Genomic DNA, 23,203 nt, shown 5'->3' on the forward strand with positions numbered 1-23,203 from the left:
GTAGAATCTTGCCTGGTACCTCGTAAGTGCTTCTTAAATGTTAGGGGCTATTGTTATTATTGAGCACAGGCTCTATCTAGGGCATTGTGCTAGATAATAGAGACCCTGAGAGGATCTAAAGCCCAGTAGCTGTCTGCAAGAGGCTTGTGATACTGTTGGGAGAAGTGTTTAGAAAAAAATTAAAGGTTAAGTCTATCTGTGGTCACTTGTGCTTGCCATCACCTGATAGAGACAGATGCTATGAAAGAGTTCAGAGGAAGAACAAGGCCATCAGCAAAGCTTCACAGGTGGCCACCGAGCTCTGCCTAGCCACCAAAGAAGAATTCTAGGAAGGGAAATGGCCTGAGGGGAGAAAAGCAGAGGAAGTAGTTGGCAAGATACCTTTGGCCGGTAATGTAGAATTAGAGGTAGTGGGAGCTCTTTCTAGATCATTTTTGGAGTAATCTGGGAGCATAGTTTGATTAAACCATATAAGGAGCTTAGGAAGCCTTAGTCTTCCTGACTGGGGATCATCTCATACACCTTAAATGCTGCCTTGCCAGGTTCTGTTGTGCTGGTGTGAGGAAGAATTTGCTGGAGGAATTGAGTTGGGGAGGGGCAGCCACCTGGGTTCACACGTCCTTTCTCTGCTGTATCTTTGCAGTATGACTTCTCCTTGGAAAAGAAAACTATTGAATGGGCTGAAGATATTAAGAAAATCCAAGAAGCCCAGTGGGAAGCAGAGCGCAAGGCTGAGGAAATAGAAGCTAAAGTGAATTCTAAGAGTGGCCCAGAGGGTGACAGCAAAATGAGCTTCTCCAAGACTCACAGTACAGCCACAATGCCACCTCCAATTAATCCCATCCTTGCCAGCTTACAGCACAACAGCATCCTCACCCCGACTCGGGTCAGCAGCATTGCCATGAAACAGAAAGTTCTCAGCCCACCCCACACAAAGGCAGATTTCAATCCTGCTGACTTTGAGTGTGAAGAAGACCCATTTGATAATCTGGAGTTAAAAACTATTGATGAGAAGGAAGAGCTGAGAAACATTCTGGTAGGAACCACTGGACCCATTATGGCTCAGTTATTAGATAATAACTTGCCCAGAGGCGGCTCTGGGTCTGTGTTACAGGATGAGGAGGTCCTGGCATCCCTGGAGCGGGCGACCTTGGATATCAAGCCTCTTCACAAACCCAATGGCTTTATAACCTTACCCCAGTTGGGCAACTGTGAAAAGATGTCGCTGTCTTCTAAAGTGTCCCTCCCCCCCATTCCTGCAGTAAGCAATATCAAATCCTTGTCCTTCCCCAAACTTGACTCTGATGACAGCAATCAGAAGACAGCCAAGCTGGTGAGCACTTTCCATAGCACATCCTGCCTCCGTAATGGCACCTTCCGGAATTCTCTAAAGCCTTCCACCCAAAGCAGTGCCAGTGAGCTCAATGGGCATCATACTCTTGGGCTTTCAGCTTTGAACTTGGACAGTGGCACAGAGGTGCCAACCCTGACTCCCTCAGATCTGATCTCCCAGATGCCTTCCCTCTCTGTCTTGTCTGTGTGCACAGAAGAATCGTCACCTCCAAATACAGGTCCCACGGTAAGCCTTTTAAATCCCCCTGAATTAGAGCTCTAAAGATTTCTAAATTCTGCCTAGCAGTTGCTGCCTCACCTTCTTCTTTTCAGGGTTTAGGGCAAGATGGGGCATGGCTATATTGACTTTGCTTGTGTATGTTCTGGTTATTTTTCTGAGGACAAAGGATTGTTAGCTTTGCCCCTGGCCTGGTTATGTTCGCTTGCTTCTACCTGCATCTTTTTGGTCTTTCCTTCAAAAAGATAGTGTATATCATGTGTGAATGTTTTTCTGCCTAATCACTTTGTTCTTTTCTCTGCTGCCTTTTTTTTTTTTTTTTTTTAAGGCTTGCTTTCTTTGTAACTTTTTACTTAACTTTTTCCTACTTTATTCATTTTTTGAAGGTTGCTTGGTAGTCCTCATTATATCATCTTCCTGCTTTCCTCTCTCCATCTCATTGTGCCCTGAAGGTTGGTTCTTGTGTGTACCATGATTTACCCGTGTTTCTTCAGACCATGTGGTGCCTTAGTAGCTGGGAGATAAATTTGTATCAGAAGTCTGAGCAAAAAGTAGAAATTTGTCACTTTTAAACCTACAGATTTTATTTTATTTTAAGATTTTATTTATTTATTTGACAGAGAGCACGAGTAGGCAGAGAGGCAGGCAGAGGGAGAGGGAGAAGCAGGCTCTCCGCTGAGCAGGGAGCCCGATGTGGGACTTGATCCCAGGACCCCAGGATCATGATCTGAGCTGAAGGCACTTAACCAACTGAGCCACCTAGGCGCCCCTAAACCTACAGATTTTAATCCTGCAGTTTCTTTTTTTGTTCACTACTAAGAATTGTGCAGTTTTCTACAAAGGGAGGGAGAAGGGGAGGTTGGAATTCGAATTAGTGTTGAAAGATGGATTGGTAACAGAAGTTGCAACTTGTTATTACCCTGAAAAAAAATCTGATTTTGTTGCACAAAAAAGTTGCAGACGCAGCTAGGTTCCTTTATTTGTCATAAAGTGTAGGCTTAGTTCTTCTTTTTTTTTTTTTTTTTTTTAAAGATTTTATTTATTTATTTGACAGAGAGAGACACAGCAAGAGAGGGAACACAAGCAGGGGGAGTGGGAGAGGGAGAAGCAGGCTTCCCGCGGAGCAGGGAGCCCAATGCGGGGCTCAATCCTAGGACCCTGGGACCACAACCTGAGCCGAAGGCAGATGCTTAACAAGACTGAGCCACCCAGGCGCCCCAAGTGTAGGCTTAGTTCTTGATGTGGTTTCAGCAGCACAGAATAATACATTATTGTATTCTAGAATAGAAATCATAGAAGTCTAAGAACTTTTTGCTATACCAGTTCACAGATATTTATTTAAAGATTTTCATTTATTTGATAGAGAAAGAGAGCACAGAGAGAGGGATAGGGACAAGTAGACTCCCTGCTGAGCGTGTAGCCCGACGAGGGGCTTGATCCAAGGACCCTGAGATCATGACCTGAGCCAACTGAGCTACCCAGGTGCCCCCTGTTCACAAATTTTTTAAATGAAGCATATTAAGAGACTCTTTAGAGCCAGAGAGGAGCCTGATTGTATTGGTGGGGTATCTGTTAGAGACTGTAATAAGCCAGCAGAAAGATGAGCCTTGGCCTGCTTTAAAGTAAGTGCAAAGTCCCAGCAACAGCCTTCTTGGTAAATGATTGTCTCTCTGTGTGAGTGCTTCCACTGTCATAGAGCTCACTGCTGTTTATAAACTTCTGTGGACCTTGGCCCAGATAAACTTGATAGTGCACTCTGGTGTTATCTCCTAGGAATGGGCTTCATCCTCCTACCTCCTGGTCAGTAGGATACTCTTCATGACTCATTATATGCTTTAGAGAAATTAAAAGCACTCTGGGGAAGATAAGGGATCCTCAGCCTCAAATCCCCCTTTAAAGTTAAAGTAACCATTTAGAGACCAAAGCTGATGAACTAATGGCGGAGGTCGTTCTCAAACCAGAACACCTGTCGCTCTGACCCACCTGATTGTGGAGTTTCTTTTGGGCCCATCCATTTCAGGGTGGGAGGGGAGTCTGCTTCTTGCTGGCCTAGGGACTTTCTGCCTTCAAGGGGCAGATAAGCCAAGCTGAAGTTCTGGTGTTTTTCTAAGGAAGTTATGGCCCTTACCCCCAAGAAGCAAAGCCTGGTTTCCATCCTGTTCCTCTATCTTAGTGAGTCTTTGAGGCCCACAGTGAGAACCTTTCCCAGTGAACAAAGCACTTCTCCTCAGGATAGTTAGTGACTTGAGGATATGAGGAGTGGAGTGGTGGTCAACTCGGCTGTATACACCCTTTACGTAGGAGCTCTGAGGGAAATGTTCCTGGAGTTTGGTTCTTGTTGGCTGTTTTAGAAAGCCCAGTGTTTGGGTCTCACTTTTCAGATTCTGATTTCATGTTTTACTGTATATAAACTAATCTTAGAAGTTGAGAAGTCCATAGGATCATCTTGAGAAGAATCTTGTAATGTGCCCTTCTGAGACCAGCATAGAACTGCCTGACCTAGCCTTAGCCAGTCTTTTCCCACTGCATGTCAGCCTTTTATGGGCTTTGCTCTGCTCATTGGTTAGGCTCATTCTGCTACTGGGTTCTTTTTCTGCAGATATGGATATATTCCTTACTCTTCCACAGTTGCTTCAGCAAAATATTTCTGCTCCTCCCTTACACTTTTGAGTAATGAATTTACTAATTTTGGCCAATAAGCATTACAGTAGTGCCAATTTGCTTTGAAAGTATATTTAAAATAATTTTTGACATATAGACTCTCAGCTTTTAGGTGTTAAGATCTGTTTATCTATTCTTCTGTTGCCATTGCTTTAATACTTACAAGTCCTCTATCTCTAGATTTTTAAAATGAATATATTTTTATCAAAGTAATACAAGCACATTTGAATCAAGTCACATTTATTTTTTAAAAAAATATTTATTAGAGACAGCATGAGAAGGGGGAGGAGTGGGGGGTGGAGAGTGGGAGGGGAAAGAATCTCGAGAAGACTCATCACTGAGTGCAGAGCCTGGACCCCAACATAGGGCTCGATCTCCCAATCCTGAGATCATGACCTGAGTTGAAACCGAGTCAGATGCTTAACCAACTGAGCCACCCAGGCTCATTTATTTATTTTTGAAAATTTATTTATTTAATCTCCACACCTAGTGTGGGGCTTGAACTCATGACCCCAAGATCAAGAGTTGCATGCTCTTCTGACTGAGCCAGCCAGGTGACCAATCAAGTCACATTTAAAAGGATTATATTGAAAAACAGTGGCTACCTGCCACTCCTGTTCCTAACTCCGGTTTTGCTTCCTGTAGTCAGGCACTTTTAACTCTTTAAGCTATCTCTGCTGGGATTTATCTCTGTGTTTCTAAAAGTGCTTGTATTGCTTTTTCTAAATTTATCAATTTTAGATGGTTTTATACTTCTGTTATAGTTGAGGATTTAGCTCTTATTAGCCCCTCCACTTCCTTCCCATAGCCTCCATCATAATTATATCACAAATTATGATATATATCTTACATATATATCATATATATAAATGATATATATGATCACTGTTACCGTTCACATTATGATTGGGTAAACATTTATCGCCAAGTTTGAATACTATGTTGTGATTACTTTCTTTTTTGCACCTTTTTCTCATAAACTACTCCATTTAAAAGATTTGCAGCCTTCCTTCCCTTTTTTTTTTTTTTTTTAAGATTTTTAAAAAATTTTTAAGTAATCTCTGCACCCACAACCAGAGATTCAAGAGTTGCACACTCTACCAACTGAGCCAGCCTGGCACCCCTGCATAGTTTCTTTGTACTTGTTGCCGATTTTATCCAGATGCTCCAGGAGAGCCATCAAAGACCTAATAATTTTCCCAAACACATCCAAACATACTGGTTAACCTGTCAGTTTTGAGTCCTTGAATATCCAAAAATGTCTTAATTTTACCCTTATGTGTGAATAATAGTTTGGATGGATTTAGATTTCTTAGTTGAAGGTCATTTTCCTTTAAGAATTTTTTTTGGGGGGGGGCACCTGGGTGGCTCAGTCGATATACGTGTGCTTTTGGCTCAGGTCATGATCCCAGGGTCCTGGGATCGAGCCCCGCATCGGGCTCCCTGCTCCGCGGGAAGCCTGCTTCTCCCTCTCCCACTCCCCCTGCTTGTGTTCCCTCTCTCGCTGTGTCTCTCTCTGTCAAATAAATAAACAAATCTTTTTTTTTTTTTTTAAGATTTTATTTATTTATTTGACAGAGAGAGACAGCGAGAGAGGGAACACAAGCAGGGGGAGTAGGAGAGAGAGAAGCAGGCTTCCCGCGGAGCAGGGAGCCCGATGCGGGGCTCGATCCCAGGACCCTGGGATCATGACCCGAGCCGAAGGCAGACGCTTAACCAACTGAGCCATCCAGGCGCCCCAATAAACAAATCTTTAAAAAAAGATTTTAGAGAAGCAGGCTTCCTTCCGAGCAGGGAGCCCGATGTGGGACTTGATCCCAGGACCCTGGGACCACGACCCAAGCCGAAGGCAGACGCTTAACAGCCGAGCCACCCAGGCGCCCTCCTTTAAGAACTTTAAGGTTTAAGGACACTGTTTTTTAAAAACTTTTTTTTTTTTTTAAGATTTTATTTATTTATTTGAGGTGGGGGCAGAGAGGGAGAAGCAGCCTCCATGCTGAGCAGGGAGCCTGATGCGAGGCTCCATCCCAGGACCCTGGGATCATGACCTGAGTTGAAGGCAGACACTCAACTGGCTGAGCCACCCAGGCGCCCCTTAACCTTAAAAAAAAAAAAAAATTTTTTTTTAAATTGATTTTAGAGTGAGTAGGGAGGGGTAGGGGAAGAGGGAGAGGGAGAGAGTCTCAAGCAGACTCCATGCTGAGCACAGAGCTTGACTCGGGGCTCAATCTCAGGACCCTAGGATCATGACCTGAGCCAAAACCAAGAGTTGGTCACTTAACCAGCTGTGCCACTCAGGTGCCCCTAAATTTTTATTCAAGTATAAGCCCCACTGATTTCTAGCATTCCTGTGCTTTTCTGTGTTCTTCCATCTCCCTCCCCTGCACCATAGTTTTGGGGATCTTAATTTTATTCATGGTGTGCCATGCCTGGTTCATTGTGCTAGGCGTTCCTGGATCCTTTCAAACTAAGGCTCAGCTTAAAACAAAAATCTGAGATGTTTTTAATTAATATTTTGTTTTTCTTTTTTGGAATTCCTGTAACTGGAATGTTGGACCTCCTTGACTGTTCTAATTTGCTATCTTTTTCTGTTTCCTCTTTGTCTTGTTTAAAGAGAATTTTTCTTTTTTTTTAAAGATTTTATTTATTTATATGACAGAGAGAGACACAGCGAGAGAGGGAACACAAGCAGGGGGAGTGGGAGAGGGAGAAGCAGGCTTCCCGCCAGGCAGGGAGCCCGATGTGGGGTTCGATTCTGGGACCCTGGGATCATGACCGAAGGCGAAGGCAGACGCTTAACGACTGAGCCACCCAGGCACCCTTAAAGAGAATTTTTTTAATTTTAATTTTTTTTAAGTAATCTCTAAACCCAAGGTGGTACTTGAACTCTTGACCCCAAGATTAAGAGTCACATGCTCTCCTAAGCCAGCCAGGTGCCCCCTCTTTGTCTTTGTTTTACTTTCTGGATATATCCTTGAGTATCGTATAACTTTTTTTTTTTTTTTAAATCTCACAGCCTTTTAAATAAAATTTTACTTTATCATATCTTAAATTTCCAAGTGCTTTGTCTATTCCCTCTTTTGGTTTGGTGTCTCAGGCTTTGTAGTCACATTTAAGAGTGAGGCACTTAAAAAAATTAAGAGTGGTGGGGGGGGAAATGTATGTGTTGGAGGGTGCTTGCCAATCATTAAGCTTCACTGTAGGTTGAAGGTTACTAGGCTTTGGGGAACTCTGCAAAATGTTAACACATGAACGTTTTGGGGGCTTATAGTTTCACCCGGGAATTCTGCTTGAGGGTTAAGGAAGGTTGGGGAAGGCTGGTGTGTAGACTTTTACTTAAATCCCCCTTTTGTTTCTTAAACTGTCATACTGTGCCTCATGTCCTTATTTTTAGTCCCTAGAGACGAACCGTCTGCCTCCTGAAGAGGGTCAGGTGGGGAAGGTTTTGCCCGAGGGTTTTATTGTTCTGATCACTTGCTTTGTGCCCTTGCTTTATCCCAACAGTGCCTGGTGCTTCCAAATGCTGAACCCCTCTCAGGAATTTTGAGGAGCTGGTGAACTACTCCCCTTTCTCCCACTTATAACTTCATTGCTTCTGCTTAGTTACCGTGGCTCCATTAGTATTCTGTATTCTAAAATGTCATTGAAATATGTTGTCCACTGCTATTCCCTCTTCCTTTGACCTTAAATATATTTTTAAAAGATTTTATTTGAGAGAGAGAGAGAGAGCATGAGCAGGCTGGGAGGGGTAGAGGGATCTCCACTGAGCAGGGAGCCCAACATGGGGCTTAATCCCAGGACCCTGGGATCATGACCTGAGCCAAAAGGCAGACGCTTAACCAAGTGAAGCACCCAGGAGCCCCTCTTTGACCTTAAATATTAATACAGTTTTGTTTTATTATCATTTTAGTGGACTCTGGGGAGGGAGAATCAGGGTAACTTTGCTGTTAAATGAAATTCCCCCTTTGAAATCCTAATAGACCTCCGTTTATTCTGCAGCTGATGAGTAGAGCCCTGTAAATACCAAGCCTAAAGCCAGGGCCTGGGAATTCAGAAATACATGTGATACGGTAGCTAACCTCTGGGAGCTCACATTAACATACTGTGATGTGTCAGCAATATGAACAAACTCTGTTTGGCTGTTTGTATTCTCAAGCCCAGGTAGACCCTGTCCTTGAGATTATCTTGGGACCTGCAAAAGTGGCCAGACTGGTGTGATCCAGTCTCTGTCCCCTGTTGTGACTCCCTAGAAGTTAATGACAGCCCTGTGACTGGGCTGCCAGGGGTGCTGGGGGTGAGATGGGTAAGAGGCAACAATGGGCTTTAAGGCCTGTAGTCTTGATTTTTCCCAGCTGACTTTGAGGAAAGTATATGGTTATAGCTATGTAATTTTGACTGTCTTTCTTTTTTTTTTTTTTTTTTTAAGATTTTATTTATTTATTTGACAGAGAGAGAGCACAAGTAGGCAGAGTGGTAGACAGAGGGAGAAGGAGAAGCAGGCTCCCCGCTCAGCAGGGAGCCCAATGCGGGGCTCGATCCCAGGACCCTGGGATCATGACCTGAGCCGAAGGCAGACGCTTAACGATTGAGCCACCCAGGCGCCCCTTGACTGTCTTTCTAAGACCAGGGGTTCCGTGCTTCCTAACCCCCTCCCCCCAGAGGAAGTAAAATTCTGTTGAAATACTTTTCCTGGTTCTCAGGAGCTGGGCCAAACTGTAAAACAGCTGGGACCTTGTGCCGCCTTGCGTCCTTTGGCCTGAGGGTGAGCTGCCTTCCGGCCTTGGGTCTGAGTCATTATCAGAAGTGGTGGGAGGAGTTTATCGTGGGACTCTGCCCACCAATCAGACGGAGGTTAATAGGGTCCTGATGGCAGGGAGCAGGCTACCTGCAGGCCAGTAGAGGCAGGGCCCTGGAGTCACATACCTGTCCTTAAAGGCCCAGCCTGGTGTGGCTGGCTAATAGTCCTTCAGTCTTGGCTCTGTGGGCAGGCAGCTGTGGCAGGGAACTGAGCCTTGTGGCTCATGGTGTGGGGCAGAGGTGGAGTGCCCTTGAAGCTCTGAGACCCTGAGCTGGCCATGCAGGGGAACAGCACTCGCTGTCTCTGCCCAGCCCAGGGACGGAAGCAAGAATAGAGACATTGTCGGGAGAGAGCCCCAGACTTAGGGGTGTCTGAGGTGAGTGATCCTTTTAGGACCCTGACATACAACAGCCTTTGAAAGGGGTAATGGAGCACTGGAGAGAAATCATGGCAGCCATCTTGCCATCAGTCCCATGGGCAGCCTCAGAACTTCTCTAATTCAAGCCCAAGGGATTTGAACACAGAAGGGCATGTGGCTCTTGTATTTTCTCATTCTGTAAGCTGGGATGAGGGCAGCGGACAGCCACAATTGAAGGTGTCTTCCCAGCTTTCCCTCGCTTGGTGCTCCCTTACCCTTCTTCAGGATGTCTGGCCAGCAACCTGGCTCTTTCTTGCAGGCAGACTGTTTGGGAGTTTGATTAGTGTCAGAAATGGCAAGCCCCTGGACTGGGCTGCTTCAGTGACATGTCTTCTGGGGCCTCAGTCTTCTTTCTTCCTGCCTGATCCTCTCGTTTCTCCACCACCAGGTGACACCTCCGAATTTCTCAATGTCACAAGTGCCCAACCCTTCCAGCTGTCCCCAGGCCTATTCTGAACTGCAGACACTGTCCCCCAGTGAGCGGCAGTGTGTGGAGACAGTGGTCAACATGGGCTACTCATATGAGTGTGTCCTGAGAGCCATGAAGAGGAAAGGAGAGAATATTGAACAGGTGAGTGAGTGGTTGGCTAGGGGCTGGGGGGTGTCAGCCTGGAGAGAGGCCCTAGACCAGTGTCCTGCTTGTATCCTAGAGCCCCATCACACTCATAGGCCCGGCATCCTTTCTTGTGAGTCCGCGGGACTCAGGGTGTTTTGTTGGGGAAACAGCAGCCTTAGCAGCAGTGCTTCTACTTAGGGCGCTGCTCTGGGACCCAGGCTGGAGGAAAGCCCTGGGAGTATTAGAGCCGTTGGGACTGTTCTCTGCCCCTCCTGAGAGGGCACACTAGGCTTGAGATACGGTCAGATGCCTCCTTCCAGAAATGTTTCTCCTGTCATAGCTGCCCTGGGGTGTTCCAAAATAGGGTACTGGAGTCTTAAACCTTGGGATCATGTTCTGACTTGGGCTGTTTGTTAGAATATCCTGCCCAGGCTGTGGAGTTGACATGGAGATGTGAGTCAGTTGTGACAGGAACGCCTTTGAAAAATTACTCATGTTTATAAGGGTGTGCCTACCTGTTCAGCAAATAGTCACTGAGGTCCTGCTATGTTGGATGCAGTTCATGATACAAAATCAAGTCCTAGCTTGGTGGAGAGCAGATACCACACTTGCTGGCTTGTGTAAGACTCTTGGGAAGCACCGACAAGAGTGGTAATAGGTGCTCACCTCTTTTTCTTTTCTTAAGATTCTCGACTATCTCTTTGCACATGGACAGCTCTGTGAGAAGGGCTTCGACCCTCTTTTAGTGGAAGAGGCTCTGGAAATGCACCAGTGTTCAGAGGAAAAGGTAGGACCCTTCTGTTTCACGGAAACCCTCTGGAAAGGAGGGACAAAGTAGCGTCCTCTGGCCAAGAACCCCCTTTCCCTACCAGTGACTACAGGCAGAGGTAGTCAGAATGCATTTTCTCTCAAGTGTCCAGATAGGCATTTGGCTAGTTTGGGTTGTTAGGTTTGACAAAGCATTGGGTTGAAGACTATATAGAGTCCCAGGGAAGGGAAAGGGAAATGACCTGGGCAAAAAGCTAGACTTCTGGATGATTGGGGAGATTGCTAGTCACTTTGCCTAGCCTGCTCCCTGGAGAGCAGCTGTTTCTGGGGTCAGTATCCTGCCTTGGTGTGCGTGTGGATTTTGGTTAGTGGGACCCATGAGTCAGCAGGATTTGGAACTGGGCATAGTTCCTGAAGGATGATGGGTTGTAGCATCAACTGGTCTGCCCTGGCTTCCTCCACAGCCACCCTCTGCTTGCTAGGGGACCTGAGAGACTCTCAAGGCTCTGGCAAAAGATGCAGACTTCCCCAAGCAGCCCCCCACATGCACATTCCTCCACTCTGCTATGTGGCCAGACCCCTCTCTTCAATCTTCATTCTCTTCTATCCCTTAGATGATGGAGTTTCTTCAGTTAATGAGCAAATTTAAGGAAATGGGCTTTGAACTGAAAGACATTAAGGAGGTTCTGCTACTTCACAACAATGACCAGGACAATGCTCTGGAAGACCTCATGGCTCGGGCAGGAGCCAGCTGAGACCAGGCACTGCCTAGACCCTGCCGTGGAACCGCCCCTGCAGGAGGCCCTGAGGAGCCCGTGTGTGGGGAAGGAGAAGGGGCACACTTCCTGATTTTCTTTTGGGGGTGGAAGGTCAGGTGTGGAGACTGTGCTTGCCAGTCTCTGAGCTGGGCAGAAAGTAGGAAAGATTTGGGCATGTGAATGCCTCCAGCACTGCCCTGGCTCCTTCCATATTAAATGTATTTGTATTTTGAGAAGTGTCCTTCCCACCTTGGCCCTCCTGGGGTCTGTATGTCCTCAGCCGAAACCTGGCCCAGTTGCCAAAAGGAGTCAGGGAGAAGGGGTGGGAGGGCCAGACTCAGTGCTGCTTTAGGGCTAGATGCTTCCCTCCCCTGCACTGGTGGACTGAACTCTAATCCAAGTTGAGTGCAATTGAAAAGGTTCTTCCGGGGTTTTTTTTTTTTTCCCTCCTTTTAACAAAGTCTCTTAGTGTTACACTGGTTCTGCAACGTCTCTGAGGTGCAAAGAATGCCCTTTCCCCATGGGGTGCTGAGTTGGCCTCGTCTGCCAGGCAGTTCTCATGCTTCCCTGCCCCAGCCTGTTTCGTTTGGCTTGGTTTGGACCACAGTCCTCTCCTACCCAGGATTTTAGAGCCCCCGCTCAAGGAAACAGTCATCAGTTTAAGCAATCATTGGCCCCTTCCCAGCATACTGAGTGGGGGAGAAACAGGCTGCAATAGAGTAGCCCAGCACTAACTCCACCTCGGTTCTCCTTGGAGAACAGCCTCTCCCTCCAGCCCCCTGCTCTAGGATGTCACAATGAGTTAACACCTAGTCATAGAAATCAGTCTCTTTCCTTTGTTTTATATTCTGTTGTACATCATTAAAGATCTAAATACAAAGGATATACAGTCTTGATGAATCTAATTTGCTAACTATTTTGATTCTTCAGAAAACTACTAATAAAAGTCTAAAAGGTATGTCCTGCTGTGATAATTTCTTTATTGCCAAGTGCTGTTTTACTGAGGGGTTGGGGTGGGTGGGGAAGGGATTCCTGCTTGGATTTGCTGGGGATGAAACAGGCACTAACCATTTTCTGTCTTTTTAGTACTCTCTTCCCGCTATAGGCCTGTGGGACCCAGGAGCTGGCCCCGCAGTCGGCCCTGGCTTTATAAACCTGACCTAGCTCAGTCTCTGGAACCAAGGACATGCCTTCCTGTGAGACTGTGGAGGTGAGACAGTCTGGGCGTTTGGGGCAATCACTCAGAAATGAGGAAGTACCTTTTCCTGTGCCACAGGCGGGACTGGATTCAGACTGCTTCACCAGCTCTCAGCGGTGCTGCTGTAGCTGAGAGAACTAGATTCCTCCCTGAAGTTTCTTGTCCTTATACTTAATGCCATCCCACAGTCCCTTTAGTGCTCTTGGCTGGCAGTGGGTCTCATTCTTTTAGTGATCATGTGAGGAGACGGCAGAGCCTTTGGGCCACGAAGCTGGGAAGAGGCCGCCCTCTAGTGCTCAGTTCAGGCAAAGGGTGGCAGGGCTGTAGTCTCAGAAAGCCAGTCAGCCCTTCCGCTGACTTTTTATTTATTTATTTATTTATTTTTTAAAAGATTTTATTTATTTGACAGAGAAAGAGACAGCGAGAGAGGGAACACAAACGGGGTGTGGGAGAGGGAGAAGCAGACTCCCTGCCGAGCAGGGAGCCCAATGCGGGACTCGATCCAGGGACTCCAGGATCATGACCTGAGCCGAAGGCAGTCGCTTAACCAACTGAGCCACCCAGGCGCCCTCCACTACCCTTTTAATTAAGCCCTCCTTTTGAAACCTTAAAAAGGTATCCTTTTCCCTGTAAGAAACTGAAGTTTCCACACATTACAATGGGCATCAGAGCCAAGGCTGTGACACCTGCGTCTTATTTGACCCAGGGTGGCCCTAGGAAGTGGCAGACCACTTTGTATTTGTCTGGAGCTTCTTCCTCATGAAAAGATACACAGCAGGCAGAACTCACATGAAGGGGTGTGTGTATAAAAATTCTGCCTCAGAGTCTCCGACTGTTGACTAGGGCTCTCAGTGCCAAGATACAACTGAACACAGGCCCTTGAGAGGGAGTGGACAGCCAGGGTGATGCTGGATAAAGGTAAGGTGAGGAGATCCTCCACTTCTTCAACTTTGCCACGAGTGGGCATGGCAGGTGAGGAGTCAGGAGCCTGGAACTGCTCCAGGAGCAGGAGTGCTATTGAAAGAGTAATGCAGGGATGTGGGCACAGAATTCAGCTACCAAAGCCCCTGAGTTCAGCATGTTTTCTTCCCCAGCTTGTGATCTTTCACCTCTAGGTTACCACTGGCCCACCCCATCCTCTGGTCCTCAAACTCAGAAACATCCACAAGGTTATTAGACCCAAATGTGTTTTCACAGACAAGGGGTCGGTAAGACAAATTCTAGCCCCCCAGAAAAGGGAGGGGTATATTAAGTTTTTTAGGCTGCTCTGTCCTTCCCTACAGATGCTCCTGTGCTTGGAACTGAGGGACAGAGGCTTGGCCCTGAGAGAGGAGCTGGGGCCTAGTCAAGGCCATGTGTGGCTGGGGAGAGGCCAGCATGGGCAGGACCGGGGAGTGGGTTCTAGGATTTGTAAGGAGGGCCTGGCAGAGGCCCCTTCAGCCCCCGGGAATTCAGCACAGGCTCCTGAACTGCTCCCATCACCTCATACTGGATCTTGCTCTAAGACACCACTGTCCTCTCAGGGGCTGTGGTCGGCCTGTGGCAGGCCAAGTACAGCTGAAGCTGGCTCCTCAGACGCTGGATGCACTTGGATTTCAGAGCCAGGATTTCATCCAACTGGGTCACAGTATCTTCAAAATCCTGAGAAAGGAAACAAAGGACAAATGGAACTTTCGGTTTTGCTGGCCTTCTGTCAGGATCTGCTTTTCTAGTCACTTTTCTTGCAGGAAGTTTTCAGAACCTAGGCCCTTCCTTCTGGAAAGTCTGCAGGATAGTCACTGTGGCACAGGGTGAGGCTCATTTCTCTGCATTTGAGAAACTTTTTAAGATTTTATTTTTAATCTCTAAACCCAACGTGGGACTTGAATCCACAATGCCAAGATCAAGCTTCGCACACTTCACTGACTGAGCGAGCCAGGCACCCCTGCACTTGAGAAACTTCTATGTAGAGAGGTATTCTGCAGGGCAGAGGGGTTTGTAAAAGTACCTCTGGTTGGGGGGTGCCTGGGTGGCTCAGTTGGTGAACTGTCCGACTCTTGATCTTGGCCTAGGTCTTGATCTCAGGGTCCTGCGTTCAAGCCCCGTGTTGGGCTCCACATTGGGCGTGGAGCCTACTTAAAAAAACAAAAACAAAGTGCCTCTGGTCGGCATATGGCAGGTCACTTACCATCACAGGGAGGGCCTCCAGCAAGCCAATAAGGCAGAACGGCAAAGGATAGAGGCTGGAAACATTTCAGCCTGGAAATGGGGAGTGCAGCACCATCTCCCACCTGTCCTTGCCCCTCCTCGAGCTGTGTCAGGAATGGCAAGAGGAGGCCCAAGTCCTCTTAGAGTAGGACAGCAGACCCTTACCTAACACATAACCACAGCAAACAAGGATGGTCAGCAAACTCCCTGCAGGCTAATTCCCAACAGACCCTGAGTGTCTAGCCAAGGCCACTTACATTAAGAGCCAGCTGGCTCATCAGGGTCTCCTCCTTGAAGCCCAGTTCTGCCATTTTATCCAGCTGTTCCTGGTGTGCTCGGATGACCACCTGCCTGGGAACACCAGAGGGGACACTGTGATCCTTTGGGCCTCCCATCTCTCCCAGGCAGCTTTCTGGGGCTGAGCCTCATTTCTAGGCCAGGAACGGCCCCTTCCCAGAATGGTCAAAGCTTTGACCAGGGCCAGCCTACCACCCCTCCTCCCCTGTCACTTGTTCTTCTCAGGACTTGTCTAGGGACTAAAGTAGACCAAGAAGATACTGGGAAAGAGGGGCTTCTCCATCTGTCCCTGCCTCCCCAGCTACACTGAGGGACAGGGATGAGTGCTGCTTCTCCCTTGCAGGAGCTTCCCACACCTTCCCTGCCAAAAGGCTCAAGGCTGTGACCACTGCAGCGGGCACACTTGGCACAAGGTGGAGCCTGCTGCCTCACCTGCCATCATTTTTACTTCCTAGGGGGAGTCCAGGGACCAAAGCAGGGTGTTTGAGCTAGAAAGTGGAGGATCTGCCTTTTGTCGGACGCTGCCGACGGGTAGAGACCATGGAGACAGCAAGATCATCTCCTGGGACAGGCAGGCTCCTCACCTGCATGTCCTTCTCTTTGTCCATGTCCCTGGCCTCAGCCCGCACACAGCTGGCCTAGACATCAGGAGCCCTAGCAAAGGGCTGTAGCCCCTATTCCCATACACCCACCCTCTCCCCGGCCCCTAATGCTGAGGGGCTGTGCTGGATCTCTCTGCCTCCTTTCTTTCTCTATGCTTTCTGTCGCCTTTCTGCTGCACCATCCACAGCATCCTTTGGGGAAGGCAGCACAAATCACCAGTCCCTCTGGTTTTGATCTTTACCATCTTGGAAGTTGCCCAGCCTACCTTGGTTCTGAGGGCACAAGGCTGTAGCTGTTGTGTCCCTGGGCAGTACTTCTAGGAACACAGACCCAACAGAATGAAGAGGATTCTGATTTTACCACAGGTCACAGGCTTGCTGAAGGGGACAGATCCTCCCCTTTTACTCAAGTCCCAGCTTTCCCAGACTCAGGGTTCACCCACCCTGGCAGGCCTGCTCCCTTGAAAAGCAGGACCAAGTCTCTCTAGTTGTAGTATAGCTCTGACACTGAACCAACGATAGCCATTCCCAGGACAGACAGATGTTAAGCTGGGGTGGACGGAGGGGTGCCAAAGGGACTCAAGTCTTGGGGAGAGTGTCCAACTTACTGTGCAGGCCCCAGGGTGAGCTGATGCAGTGTCCCTGCAGTCTTTGGAGAGCAGCCAGGGACCAGGGGAGAGCCTGGTCTTGCTAAGCACCTTGGGATTGGCCTGTATTTGAGCCACATGATGTCCCTGTTGTAGCCAGGCAACTTGATGGGGTCTCTCGGCAAACTTAGCTCCTGCCAACCAAGTCCTGTCGGATATTTTCTTTCCTGGGCCCAGGGCTGGTCAGCCATATCACTACTTTTTGTTCTGGGGGTGATTAGAGGTGCAGGGTGGGGTCCTCCAGTATGTACGGTGGGGAAGGGCTTTCCTGGGAAACCCTGGGAGCTGCTCAGCTCTGCTGCCTCAGCATCGGCCTCATACTGCTGGCTACTCACATGTTCCTGGGAGGAGAGTGCAGGCTCTGTGCTCTGGCAGACCTCCCCTAGGTCAGCCTCATCGATGGGCGGCTTGTCAGGTGGGTGCTGACGGATGGGTGACGGGGACAGAACTGGAAGATCACCACTCGGCTTATTGTCAGGGGGAGATGATGAGAGCCACAAGTGCCCAGCTGCCAAAGACACTGGCAGGAGTGCCTTCTGATCACCAGCTGACACTGTGTGGCCCACAGATGGGCCCCCTGCTGCCATTAGACTGTGAGCAAGCCCATCCTGGGCCGGCCGCTCCAGGGGAAGAGGGCCCTCATCGTCTGCGTTCTCCAGAAGGGACACAGTGAGGGGAGCCATCAGTCCAGAAGCATATTCAGAGCATGTGCCTGATTCCCCTCTACAGTCTTCTTGGTAAGGGTAACTGTTTTTCATTGTTCTGGTCGCCAGAGTTGGGCTGTCTTGGCCGATTTCTCTCAGAGGTGTGCTGACTGTCTCTCTCTGGTCTGGAGATCCTGGAACTGCCCCGTGGGATAGTGAGAAAATGAAACCATCTTCCTCCGGGGGGAGTGAACTACCCTCTGCCTGCCCAAGAACCTCACTTTTGAAAGCATTCTGTCTGAGTTCCAAGGCTGGGCCACTACCTATTTTCTGGCCATATACAAAGTCTACCTGGGAGCAGTAAGGCTTCTCTGCCGGGTTGTCTCTGGGAGAAAGCCCCGAGGAGGTAGAATCCTCCTCTCTGCTCCAGTCCAAAGGCACCTTACCTGGGCCGTGGCCATGACTGAGTGCTTCTCCTCTGTAGTTTGTGGGGTCCCTGGAGTACATCCAGTTTCCAGTTAGACCCTTCTCGTCACCATCTGTCCTGGGGTTAAAAAGCAGACTCTGCTGCCTTTCAGCCACCTGTTCCTCAGGGCTTTGCTCCCTCTGATGAAGGAAGAATGAGCCTTCGCTGTTCTCTAGGGCGTTCCTCTGCTTTGTGGTCCTCTGACTGGAGACATGTGAAAAAGAATCTTCACTGAAATCGCTGTCATCAAGGTCCTCAGCTTGGGCTCCATCCTGGCTCTCGGAATGAGAGCAGAAGAGGGGAGGGGTCTCATTCTGGAGCTGCCCCTCCAGGGGCCTGAACTGGCATAAGAACCTTTCCAGTGGTTGGTACTTGAACTTCTGCTGGAGGAGAGGTGGCTGCTGGAACTGCTGGTGATAGAAGCGCAAGTGTTCCTCCCTCTCCTCCTGATGTGGAGGGATGTCTGTCCACATTTCCGAGGCGGGCCTGGCCGGTGTGCTCCCCTCGCTGCGCTGACCGTGTTCTGCTAAGTGGCGGCGGCCGCCAGAGGAGAGCTCAGCCCGTGACGCCAGCCGTGGCTGCACGGGCCGCACAGGCTGCCCTGTCTTGGACTCGGAGGGCAGCTTCCCATGCGCTGGGGCTTCTCCGGGGCCGGCCGCCTTGCTTCCCCACCTGCGGGCAGTTTTGTTGCCCATTTGATTTTTCTCAGAGCACAAGGACGCAGACTCTTCCGCCCTTTTTTTGGCTAACTGTCCAGACCGCGTGGCTCCTTTGACAGGGCTGGTCTGAACGACCCACTCTTGGGGAAGACTCCCTCTGGATCCATGCCTTTTACCAGGAACTTTAGGTACAGGTGCAAAAGGGACGTTCGGTGGGTGGCTGGCCAGAGGATGGGCCTTCCCTCTCATGGAGCCGGGAGCTGCCGTGAATGACTGCTGAAGCCCCAGCTTGACCTTTTTGGGAGAACACTTGTTCCCCGGCAGGGCCACAGGGGAGCTCTGAATTCGTTTTGGAGAAGAGTTTCCAGAGGTCTGATTTCGACTTGTAGCTGAAGCACAACATTTAACGCCTTTCTTTAGTTCTTTGACCCTGTAAATTACCATTTTATGTTAAATGTGTATTCTTGCATTGCTCCTTAATTCCTTTTCTATATTTTTCAAAAACCAAAGAAAAGTATTACAAAAGAGATGGGTGCAGTCTGAGGATATAAACATAAACATTCTATGATCAGAAGTTTTGGGGCCGCTTGGGTGGCTCAGTTGGTTAAGCGACTGCCTTCGGCTCAGGTCATAATATCAGGGTCCTGGGATCAAGCCCCGCATGGGGCTCCATGCTCGGTGGGAAGCCTGCTTCTCCCTTTCCCACTCCCCCTGCTTGTGTTCCCTCTCTCGCTATCTCTCTCTCTGTCAAATAAATAAATAAAATCTTAAAAAAAAAAAAAAAGTTTTGGAAATCACCTTAGTCAGGGAAGCTTCAAAAATATCTCCAGACATTGCCAAATGTCCCCTGGGAGGCAAAGTCACCCCCTAGATAGAGAATAGAGAACCATGGGAACCTTAGAGAAGATGGAAAATCCAGAATTAGGTCTCTGCTACGATTCAGTTGTCAAGATCAGTCTCTTAACTCTGTGATATTTAAAAACACTAAGAATTTAGAATTACAAGGAGACATCAAGTAAAAATGTGATTCTCCAGTGGTCTGAAGATTCTTCATTAAAATCCCCTAGGAGGGAGCAGTACTTCTGCCTGGAGGCTCCCATAAAATGTCTTTGCCATTGTTTTGGTTTTAATCCAACCCTTACAAGTAGCCAAATGACCCCTGTGGCCATTTCTGAAAACCAAGATCATAAGCCTGACACTGAGACTTGATTTAAATCTTCCCTTGAAGTCTGAGAGCGAAGGCAGGCAGGTAACATAGCTAAGCAAAGAGATGTAGAATGTGACTGAAGACACATGTGTCCATGGGCCTTTGTTTAGGTGTTGCAGTAGGGCATACATACAAGGAAATGGGCTGAGAAGAGCCACAGTCAGTCTAGATGGTTCCAAATTACTTCCTGCTATAAAAATCTTAACTATTTGTCTCAGTAAAGAGAGAAACACCAAAATTTCCCCCTAGGAGTCACAGTAAATAATTCTAGAAAGCTGAGTGACAGAAGGAATCCTACAGGTAATTGGGTTATTGATGCTAAATGCTTCCAGTGTACTCTTCCTATCCCCAGAATCACTCCTGTCACTGAGCTTTTCTGATAGATCTATACCTATTAGGGGTCCAGCTGGAACTTTATTTTTTAGACTCCTTAGCAACATTCTAGTATATAGAAGAAAATTTTAAAGAAGAAAATTTTAAATCAGAATTGTTAAATAAGCAATAAAATCATTGTGTGTGTATAGATTATTACTTAAAATTAATCTCACCAGGCCTCATTTAAGCACATAAAACAAATGGCTTTCATTCATTTTCAGTAATTTATCAGACTGCTTCAAATGGAAGAGATTTTTAAAAAATATTTTATTTATTTATTTGACAGAGAGCAGCATAGCGAGGGCAGGAACACAAGCAAGGGGAGTGGGAGAGGGAGAAGCAGGCTTCCTGTAGAGCAGGGAGCCCGATGCGGCGCTCGATCCCAGGACCCTGGGACTATGACCTGAGCCGAAGGCAGACGCTTAACGACGGAGCCACCAGGTGCCCCCTCAAATGGAAGAGATTTCTATTACACTTTTTCTGTTCTTTTTAAAGCCAAAATTATTTCAAATATTTCAATTATACTTAATACCTCCCTATGGGAAAGGGTTATTTTCATCTTCCTTTACTGAGGCACTAAGAGAGGAGATGTCTTGCTCTCTGCTCCTAATGATGAAGTTCTTACTTTAAGCAACTGATAACTGTGGGATCTGGGGAGTGGGTGGGGTTATGAAACGAAATCAGTTTATCGTTATCAATTACTGAAGCTGGATACATGGGGGTAAAGAATTTCAAGCCATATTCATTTTTTGGAAGCAAGTTTGGATCATCTCATATCTTCTATATGATCTCAGTTTGTGAAGTAGCCTTTCTTTTTAAGATTTATTTATTTGAGACAGAGCAAGAGAACATGTGAGCAGGGGGAGGAGAAGAAGGAAAGGGAGAGAATCTCAAGCAGACTCCACACTGAGAGCAGAGCTCGACTCAGGGCTCAATCTTAGGATCCCAAGATCATGACCGGAGCTGAAGCCAAGAGTCAGGTGCTTAACCCACTGAGCCACCCAGGTACGCATGAAGGAGCCTTTCTTATAGCAGTGCTAGTGTGCAGGCATTAGGAAACCATGCAATAAAGGAAACCTATTTTGGGGACCTATTTATATTACTGTTGCTTAAATTAACACATAGTGAATGGTAACTATGTACCTGGTGTGGTGCTAAGCCCTTCATAACATACTATCCTCATTGATTGCACATAACTATTGTATGGGTAGATGCTAATATTATCCCCTGTCAGATAAAACTGAAGCCCAAACCTTTTGCCCAAGACTGCCCAGCTATTTCATGGCAGAAGCAGATAGTCTGGACTACAGGGTCCACTCTTATAACCACTTTGTGAGGTCTCTCTCCTATTTAAATGAGATAGGTACACAGAGGGCCTCGCCTTGACACCCAGGAAGAGTTCCTCCTTTCATTCACAAATATTTATTGCGCATCTACTAGGTACCAAGTACTGTCTGGGCAGTAGATAAAGTGGAGAAATAGATAAGGTTTCTTGTTTTCATGGACCTTAAATGACAGCTCACTTTTCCTTCCCGGTGAATTTCATAAAATGCCATGGATACTAAAGATTCCTCAACAGTAATAAAAAAAACAGGTTTCCCTCAAATAGTTTGTTAATCTTGGAGACAGCTTCTGGGAGACCAAAGAGAAGGATGTTAAGACAGGACCAGGCATGGGGCGCCTGGGTGGCTCAGTTGGTTAAGCGACTGCCTTCGGCTCGGGTCATGATCCCGGAGTCCCGGGATCGAGTCCCACGTCAGGCTCCCTGCTCAGCAGGGAGTCTGCTTCTCCCTCTGACCATCCTCCCTCTCATGCTCTCTCTCTCATTCTCTCTCTCGCAAATAAATAAAATCTTAAAAAAAAAGACAGGACCAGGCAGGAAAGTAGCCAGAGGAAAGGATGGAAGTGATAGCGTCTTCACCCCTGGTAGGAACCCTATGTCACCCCAGGTAAGAGATGGGGCATGGGGGTGGGGGAACCCTGGCAGATACCAAGGTCACCCCAGAAAGAGCCCTGACCATGTAGTCAGGAGGGCTAGCTTTACCGCCAGTTCCCAATAAGCCCTTTTAAAATTCCTGCCTTTCTCTGGGTTTATTTTATCCTTCTGTAACATGTCATGTCTGGGTTGATGTCTTCTGGACCTACATAGCTCTAAGTGCCTCTGCCTTGATAAGTAACATGTATTCTATCCCTTACGATTAGGGCTAAGGCTAGCAGGGAGAAAACCTTGAGCCTTCCACTCCAAAGAAATATTTCATTTCCTACTAGCCATTTAAAAGTCACTGATGGGGGCGCCTGGGTGGCTCAGGTGTTAAGCATCGGCCTTCGGCTCGGGTCATGGTTCCAGGGTCCTGGTATCGAGCTCCGCGTCGGGCTCCCTGCTCCGTGGGAAGCCTGCTTCTCCCTCTCCCACTCCCCCTGCTTGTGTTCCCTCTTGCTGTGTCCCTCTAAAATAAATTAATAAAATCTTTAAATAAATAAGTTCCTTCTCATCAAAACATTAAAAAAAAAACAAAACAGAGGTGCCTGGGTGACTCAATTGGTTAAGCGACTGCCTTCGGCTCAGGTCATGATCCTGGAGTTCCAGGATCAAGTCCCGCATGCATCAGGCTCCCTGCTCAGCGGGAAGTCTGCTTCTCCCTCTTACCCTCCCCCCCTCTCATGTGCTCTCTCTCTCTCTCAAATAAAATCTTTAAAAAAAACTAAAAAATCAAAAAAACAAAACAAAACAAATAAGTCACTGATGGGGGTGGCCTGGGTGGCTCAGTCGGTTAAGCATCTGCCTTCGGCTCAGGTCACGATCCCAGAGTCCTGGGATCAAGTCCAGCGTCGGGCTCCCTGCTCAGCGGGGAGCCTGCTTCTCCCTCTCCCTCTGCCTGCCGCTCCCCCGCTTATGCGCGTGTGTGCTCTCCCTCTCTGTCAAATAAATAAAATCTTTAAAAAATAAAAGTCACTAATGGAGTTGTCTCCGGAACCAGGGAACGTGTCCCCTTCCTCTTGTCACATTCACACTTGTAAAATGACAAGGCCTACCAAGTCACATTCTTCAGATGACCAATTGCACGTTCCCATGGTACTAGGATCACTGCCTCAAGAACAGACTTCTGGATCTCAAAATCAGATCTCTGTGTTTTTTTTTTAAAGATTTTATTTATTTATTTGACAGAGAGAGAGAGAACAAGTACGCAGAGAGGCAGGCAGAGGGAGAGGGAGAAGCAGGCTTCCCGCTGAGCAGGGAGCCCGATGTGGGGCTCGATCCCAGGACGCTGGAATCATGACCTGAGCCGAAGGCAGACATTCAACTGACTGAGCCACCCAGGTGCCCCAGATCTCTGTGTGTTTGAAACACACACACACACACACCTGGGAGCGACTCACCAGTCAGCGTAACA

General features: G+C 47.8%; 2 protein-coding genes across 3 annotated transcripts in view; one reads left to right on the top strand and one right to left on the bottom strand.

The window, feature by feature from the left end:
• The window catches only part of UBAP1 (ubiquitin associated protein 1), a 62,471-nt gene extending 49,982 nt beyond the window's left edge, over nucleotides 1-12,489 (top strand). Inside the window, exons 4-7 of one of the 2 annotated variants that reach the window (XM_021691163.2) lie at nucleotides 644-1,579; nucleotides 9,836-10,018; nucleotides 10,689-10,790; nucleotides 11,386-12,481. In XM_021691163.2, the coding sequence (XP_021546838.1) occupies nucleotides 644-1,579; nucleotides 9,836-10,018; nucleotides 10,689-10,790; nucleotides 11,386-11,526 (1,362 nt within the window). In that variant the 3' untranslated portion in view covers nucleotides 11,527-12,481. Of the gene's footprint in view, nucleotides 1-643; nucleotides 1,580-9,835; nucleotides 10,019-10,688; nucleotides 10,791-11,385 lie in introns of both variants that reach the window. The other variant, XM_044920355.1, reaches the window with a different exon arrangement.
• A 1,738-nt stretch (nucleotides 12,490-14,227) lies between these two features.
• The window catches only part of KIF24 (kinesin family member 24), an 82,570-nt gene continuing 73,594 nt past the window's right edge, over nucleotides 14,228-23,203 (bottom strand). Inside the window, exons 11-13 of the mRNA XM_021691541.1 lie at nucleotides 16,422-18,659; nucleotides 15,172-15,265; nucleotides 14,228-14,368 (exon numbers count right to left, since the gene is read on the bottom strand). Of these exons, the coding sequence (XP_021547216.1) occupies nucleotides 14,228-14,368; nucleotides 15,172-15,265; nucleotides 16,422-18,659 (2,473 nt within the window). The remainder of the gene's footprint in view (nucleotides 14,369-15,171; nucleotides 15,266-16,421; nucleotides 18,660-23,203) is intronic.

Source organism: Neomonachus schauinslandi, chromosome 13 (genome assembly GCF_002201575.2).
Source record: "Neomonachus schauinslandi chromosome 13, ASM220157v2, whole genome shotgun sequence".
In the NCBI taxonomy this organism is placed as follows: Eukaryota; Metazoa; Chordata; class Mammalia; order Carnivora; family Phocidae; genus Neomonachus; species Neomonachus schauinslandi.